The 7,062-nt window shown below is 46.2% G+C and overlaps 1 protein-coding gene across 1 annotated transcript; it reads left to right on the top strand.

The window, feature by feature from the left end:
• The first annotated feature begins 102 nt into the window (after nt 1–102).
• On the top strand, nt 103–5,926 carry REXO2 (RNA exonuclease 2). The gene is made up of 7 exons (XM_065738441.1): nt 103–243; nt 328–411; nt 505–582; nt 2,666–2,777; nt 3,529–3,637; nt 3,999–4,052; nt 5,495–5,926. Exons 1-7 carry the CDS (start codon nt 124–126, stop codon nt 5,622–5,624), a joined length of 687 nt encoding a protein of 228 aa, XP_065594513.1. The 5' UTR covers nt 103–123; the 3' UTR covers nt 5,625–5,926.
• The last annotated feature ends 1,136 nt before the right edge of the window (nt 5,927–7,062 follow it).

Genomic DNA, 7,062 nt, shown 5'->3' with positions numbered 1-7,062 from the left:
CCGCGCCCCGAACTACGCCTCCCAGCAGCCCCCGCGCCCTCCCCCCGCTCTCGCCCTGGGGCCGCCGCCGCGGGGCATGCTGGGAAATGTAGTGCGGCGGCGGCGCTTTGCGGCCTGGCGGCGATGCTCGGCGGCAGCCGCGGTGGCCTCGGTCGCCTGCGGAGCTGCGCCGGGCGGCTGCGGCGGGCGGCCATGGCCGGAGGAGGCGGCATGGGGCAGCGCATGGTCTGGGTGGACCTGGAGGTGCGGGGCGATGGGTAGAGGGGTCGGGGGGAGGGGGAGGGGAGAGATGCGGGGGGAGGCCGCGATGACGGTGCCGCTCCGCAGATGACGGGCCTGGACGTGGAGAAGGACCAGATCCTAGAGATGGCCTGCCTCATCACCGACTCCGACCTCAACGTGCTGGCCGAGGTGAGCCGCGGCTGACCCGGCCCTCTGTGAGCCGAGCTTGGTGACGATCGTGGCCGAGGGCTGCGGTGACCGCTGCCGTTTTGCTCCCCGCAGGGCCCCAACCTGATCATCAAGCAGCCCGACGAGCTGCTGGACGGCATGTCCGAGTGGTGCAAGGAGCACCACGGCAAGGTACGGCCTGCGTGTGGGCGAACTTCGGAGCCGTTGCTCGCAGAGGGATAAAAAGTCCCATGGAGGATGCAGGAAAGGGGAACGGGAGGTGCTGTCGCGTTCTGCAGCGCACAGCTGTGCTATAGAGCAGTACCCGAAGTCCCACGTGTCATCCAGGGCTTGCTGCAGCTCGTGTCTGTGTCTCTGTAACAGGAAGAGTGTGGGGTTGGTTAAAGAAAGGGACGGTGTCTTTACTGGGGTCTGTTGTGTCAGGACAAGGGGAAATGGCTTCTGACTGGAAGAGGGGAGATTCAGACTGGCTATAAGGAAGAAGGTTTGACACTGAGGGCGGTGAGGCACTGGCACAGGTTGCCCAGAGAGGCGGTGCTGCCCCGTCCCTGCACACAGCCAAGGTCAGGCTGGACGGGGCTCTGAGCACTGATGGAGCTGTGGGTGTCCCTGAGCACTGCAGGGAGCGGCACCACGCGGCCTTTGGGGGTCCCTTCCAACTCCAACCATTCTGCAATTATAAATCTGAATAGCACTCGAAGTTGCTTTCTAACTTGAAAACCATCAGCAAAAGGCAGCAGGCAGTGAATGGGCCCAGGACTGGGACAGAGCTACAGCACACAGAAAGCTGCAGCCAGAGTGAGACAAGCCTGGGTGGCTCTGAGAAGAGGATCCAGGGCTCTGATACCTGCCTCTGATTGCCACCTTCAGAGCTGGATGTCAGCACTGTGCCCCTCAGCCCTCAGAGATTAAAAAATTGGGTTCAGTTCCCTGACACTCCTCAGTCAGGTCATCCAGTCAGACCTGCTCTGTGTGGCATGAAATAATACAAAAAAACCAATTCTTACAGAGAAGAGCAAGACCTGGTGTAAAGCCCTGGCTAAGATAGCCACAAAGTTGGCATAGAGTAGTCCAGAGCTGGCAAAAAGCAAACTTACCACTGAAAATTAAGGCACCTGTAGAACTAAACAGACTGATTTACTCTATCTTTGCCTGTCCCCTTCAGCATTGTAAGCCTAGTTTTATTTTTTTTTTCCTCTGAAAACTTAACTTTTGCAAGAATAGATTATTTTTGGTTCTTTTAGTCACCAAGGAAAACTTCCTCCTTGCCCTTAGCAAGAAAGTGAATGGATTTTCAAATCCTTGATTACAAATTTAAATTCAAGGCGTTTTTCAATTAAGTGCTGAAGTTTTAAGACACTCACAACCCCTCCCTCCTCCCCCCTTTAGCATCTTACTCTCCCTAGGAAGGATTAGCAAGAGTTTGGAAAATGAATATTAATTTACTGTGATGGGAGCTTTTTCCCTTCTGCAGTTGAGGACACAAACTCAACTTCAGTTCACAAGTGAATTGAAGATGGTAGTGTACGTTATCACTGCTCCTGAGGAGCTACTTATTTTTAATTGACTAAGAAAAGAGAAGCAATTAGAATATAGATGAAAATACAGCCACATAATGAATTTTTTAACCACCACTTGGATCTGTCAAGTAGATTTTTGCGGCACAGTCACGGAAATATATAGCATAGCCAGATGGAAATAAATCACTGAGAACACTTAGAGCAGATTTGACATTTAACTATTGAAAAAAAAAAAAGAAGAAGAAGGAAGGAGCTTTTCTGATTTATAGGAATCTTGATAAACACTTAAGCCAGGATTCTGATTATTTCTGTTTATTTATACATACTACTCTATGCTGGGGAGGCAAATGCCTCTCGTTAGACAGAAATATAATACTCTCCTGGATCATGTACATGCAGGTGTGTAAATGAGGCTTGCATAATGTCTCAGTAATTGAGAATAACACCCCAGAAAGTTCAGCAACAGAGAGGAAACTCAGGAATGTCGTTGGGAATACTCTGTGGTCGCCTTCACTTGTGCTGGTTTGTACATCTTGAAGATAGCCAGAGTGAACAAAGGCAATGGATCTCCCAGAATATTACCAAACATAAAGTGGATTTGTCCTCTTACCTCATCCAGGCATGCTGGGGAGCAAGCAGCACACGTCTGCTTTGTCTTTTGCTGTTGAGCATTTCTAGAAATATCTTTGAAGATAATGTCTGTCTGCTTTCTGACGGATGGCTCTTTCTTGCAGTCTGGCCTTACTAAGGCTGTGAAGGAGAGTAAAATTTCATTGCAGCAGGCGGAGTATGAGTTTCTGTCCTTTGTAAGACAACAGACACCCCCTGGTCTCTGTCCTCTCGCAGGTAAAATGGGCTCTTTCTTAATAATAATAATAATGTCATCCCTCCTGCAGTTCCCAGCTGGATGCTGAAAGGCCAGTTGATGCACATGGCAGGGATGCTTTAGTTTTCTGCGCAGAGATCTAGCATGCAAATCAAAACCTGCAAGCAGAGAAAGGTTTAGTAATGGCATCATCTATTCTATTGATTCCCTAAAGCAGATGTCACACGTTGCTGCTGCAGGAAGCTGTGGTTCTTTTGAGCATTCATGTTTCATTGTACAATTATAATTGGGAAGGGCAACTGAAGTGCTGATGGCAGTCGGTGGCTGTAGAAGTCTGAACTGTAAACTGAACAGCACCTTTCCTTCAAAGGAAGCATCAAACACAATCGTCCCATTACCTGGGACTGCACCTGGGATGTCCACGTACAGCCTTAGGATTATGGCTAAATGAAATTAATACTGATGCCTCTTTTCACTCAGTGGAAAGCCCAGTTCTTGTGTAATGCTTTGATACTTATCTGTGCGACAGAAATTGTAGTAACCGAAGAATTAATATAGGGATTATGTATTTAAACCATGTGTGATCCTGAAATGAGAATCTGACAAACCTTTACAATCATATTTGCTAGAAAATGAGATATATGAGCTGCTTGTGAATAGCTTTTCGTAGCCTATGATCTTTCCCAAGCTTGCTCAGCCTGTTTCTAGTTTAGATGCTCATAGTAGTTTTGCAATGCCTTTGAAGAAATGTCTTGTTCTGCGTCTTTGTAGGTAACTCTGTTCATGCAGATAAGAAGTTTCTTGACAAATACATGCCTCAGTTCATGCGGCATCTCCATTACAGGATCATTGATGTGAGCACCGTCAAAGAACTTTGCAGGTAAATATTCTCCAAATTGAATATCTGTATAAAAGATAATATAGGGAAGCCTGTTAACGTGGCACTGAGCGGCTCCTTTTTAAAACAAGGCTGCAGGCTGCTGGCAGACAGCTGTGCATGGCCATCTCATTCTTTCATATCCTCCTCTCTTCTATTCAGGCTGATGGACAGAATGAGCCGTAAAGAACTGAGGGAGCGGTGTCCTCAGGTGTTTGCAGCACTTGGGTTCATAGGGTTGCACCTTCTCTGTGTGCTAGTTTAACTGAACTTCTTTCACCAATTGTAACAAACCCAAAGCAGCCACTGGGCATGTTACTGAGTCCCAGTTTCCTTTTCAAATGGGGTTTCTTTCCACTTACAGACGCTGGTATCCAGAAGAATATGAATTTGCACCAAAGAAAGCAGCTTCTCACAGGTGAGGTTCCTACTTTCATCTATAACAAAGCATGGCTTGTCACGCAGGAGCCATGCACCTCACGAGCAGGATCTGGAGCTGTGTGCTTCCTTTGATTTCCAGTCATGTTTGTTCTAATGAAAAAGACAGCAGAGGTGGTACGATTCTGCACCCTGTCACATAGTTTGTATTCTCCAGCCAGAAGCCTGGGTAGAGTAAGGAAAGGAATTACAAAAATACAGAGAATCAGAAACGTCCTTATCTGTTCTGATTCCATGTGTTTACTATTCAAGCCACAATGCTTGTTTGGCAATGTAGGTACATCTATCACTTCTTAGGCATCGCAGTGAGAAACCACATGAAAAAGCTAGCTGAACAGGGCTTTTTTTTCTGTCCTTGAATTGGGCAAAAGTCGTTCATAGACACTCTAAAATTGGAAGACTGCACATAGGGAGATAAGAGTTCCGTTCCTGGCTATTTCCTGAGTTTGTAATATGTCAGAGAGCTTGTTCTCCTTTCTGTGAAAAGGTTTCATTTCGAGTTATGCTCCCGCCAGCATCTGAGGCATCCTTAAAAGTTGAGCTTGCTTTGAGGTTTCTGAAGAAAATACGCTATGTGATATTAACACTCAACTTCTAGAAAGCTACGTTTGCTAATATTGTAAGCTCTTCTGAACAGAGGAGACTGTGGGTCTTGTGTAAAACTTGGGATCCATAGGATGAGTCCGTGTGCACAATGAGTGTATCCATTCTGCTCTTCTGCTCAGACTAAATTTGCACACCCGTGCAACTAAACGCCTACATTGGGCTTTCTGTAGGTGTTACTTGCTACGTACAGCTCTGACTCTCCTGAATGGCAGTAACTGCATCTTTACCTCTTTGTTTTGACGTGGCTTCGCTAGGCAGGAGAGTAGGCTGTGGTGTAAAAAGAGAAGGAACAGCGATTGTAGAGCTCTTGATGGAAATCACACAGTGATTTCCTGCACGGTGAAAATGTGCAGGAAGATTACTGCTACTGCACAGACCTCACAGTCAGAGCAGGGTAACAAAAGGTACTGGGTCCAAACAAATCAGTCACCAGTGCTGATGGAGAAAGTAGATGACTGGCCAAAGCAGGAGCTGCAGACAGGTCTCTTGAGCCCTTGTCTTTGTCGTCTTGGATCGATAGTGAATAGCTTTTAATAGTTGAAGCTGTAGAACCTGCTGGCTTTTGAGAGCTTCCATGGCCCACAGTGACACAAACTAATAAGCTGCACATTACTCTCTGGTATGTCAGTGTTGGTGGACTTTTATTGCTTTCCAAGTACCTAAGAACAGCGAGGCTTGTGTTTATTTCTGACAGATTTGTGATCCATGCATGTCAGAGCTTTATTTCTTTATTTCCTGCCTGGAATTTTTTAGAAACATTCGATGTAGCTGGAGACGTGTGCAGGCATTTTGAACCTCTCCTTAATTCTCTTTCAGAGCGCTTGATGACATCAGGGAAAGCATCAAAGAACTTCAGTTCTACAGAGATAGCATCTTCAAGAGGAAAACGGATGAAAAGAAAAGGAAACTAATAGAGAATGGAGAAAGTGATAAAACTGCCAGCTGATTTCTCACCTCACCAAGCCATCCCACAGCATATACTAGATGTATCTCCAGGTTCCTTCTGTTTGCCAGTCTTTGGAGATGCTGCACCCTTATGCTACCTTGTTTCTTAACAGTTGATCAAATGCAGATGGAAGTTCAAGTCACTGCTTCTTTTCTGTTCGAGCAAGAAATCTATACACAAATCACAGCAGCTTCTTTGTTTATACGTAATAGGTAAAATCTGCTGTTTGATATTCCTCTTTTCTCTGGTTTTAGATGCAGTCTTTCACTACACCAATAAAAACAGTTCTGTTGGAAGATGAAATTTTCATACAGTCTTTCTTTTTCAGATGTATGTTCTTGATATACTGTGTTCTGTAACAGAACTGCAGTGCTTAACAGCAGTGTGCAAAGCACGTGGCAAGGTGCGTCAATGCGTGTAGCAGGGACAACAGTCATATCCCACAATGCAAAGACAAGAAGCATTGAGACTGAAGGGAAAAAAATCTATTACTGATTATTGGGCAAAACCACAAAAGTAATTGAATCTTTCTGTGTCTGCACGTCCCTGATGTTTGCTGCACTGGTAATTACTTCAGTGTAGCAAGCTTCTGAGGAGAAGGTACTGCAGAGCTTTACCAACATTAAGCTCTTTGCTAATGAAAATAGCAGTGGGGAAGGGTCTGAAGTGCCAGCCCAGAACTGCAGTGATGACTGAATCTGTCCCCTGCTAGCTTGTCGATTCATGAGAAGCATATTCATTTTCTTTGATCCCACGTTCACGGGCTGTGATTATGGGCTGTCTTTGCTCTGAATTAAATCCAGTTCCACAGCAAGTAAAGATAGGAGTTGTTCAATATGAGAGATCAAAGTATTTAAGTGTTAAAGGCAAAAGAAACAATAAATATTGCAACGTTTAACAGTAGCGTGGTTGTGCCACGTGTAAAAGCAGCAACGTGGAACTGCTTTTTCTGTGCTGGGTGCTTCCCTCAGAATCGATTCGAGTCTTTCTCAGTTTCTGGCTTCTACTTCCAAAATTCATTTCAAGTTTTCAAACCTGTATTAGAACACACTGCTGTACCTGGCCCAGAAGCTCTCTGTCGTGCAGCTAAATCTCGAGTCAGTCGCAGATGTGCGCTGGGCAGCACTGGGGCACACGGTGATGCCATTCCTCTGCAGGTCCACGTCAACAGTTCTCATCAGTGCTTGCTGAGACCCTCAGAGCAGGGGCTGGTGGGGCTTCTTAAAGTCCCACTGAGAGATCAGATGGCTCTCCTGCTTTTTCATCACCGGTGATGTTTTGCTACCCAGTGAGTTCCTCAGCCTCCCAGGACATCTCATGTGGCTGCACCTCCGTATGCCCTTGTGCTGATTTCTCATTTCCTGATGTATTTTCCTTGCTTTTCCTCTTTTCAGTTCCATTTACAGTGCCTAATATTTCCATGACTCCCTTGGCAGTA

The sequence above is a fragment of the Cyrtonyx montezumae genome, unplaced genomic scaffold (genome assembly GCF_038088225.1).
Source record: "Cyrtonyx montezumae isolate F1298 unplaced genomic scaffold, pur_monq_1.0 scaffold_22, whole genome shotgun sequence".
Classification (NCBI taxonomy): Eukaryota; Metazoa; Chordata; class Aves; order Galliformes; family Odontophoridae; genus Cyrtonyx; species Cyrtonyx montezumae.
This window is presented reverse-complemented; position numbering and strand designations above follow the sequence as displayed.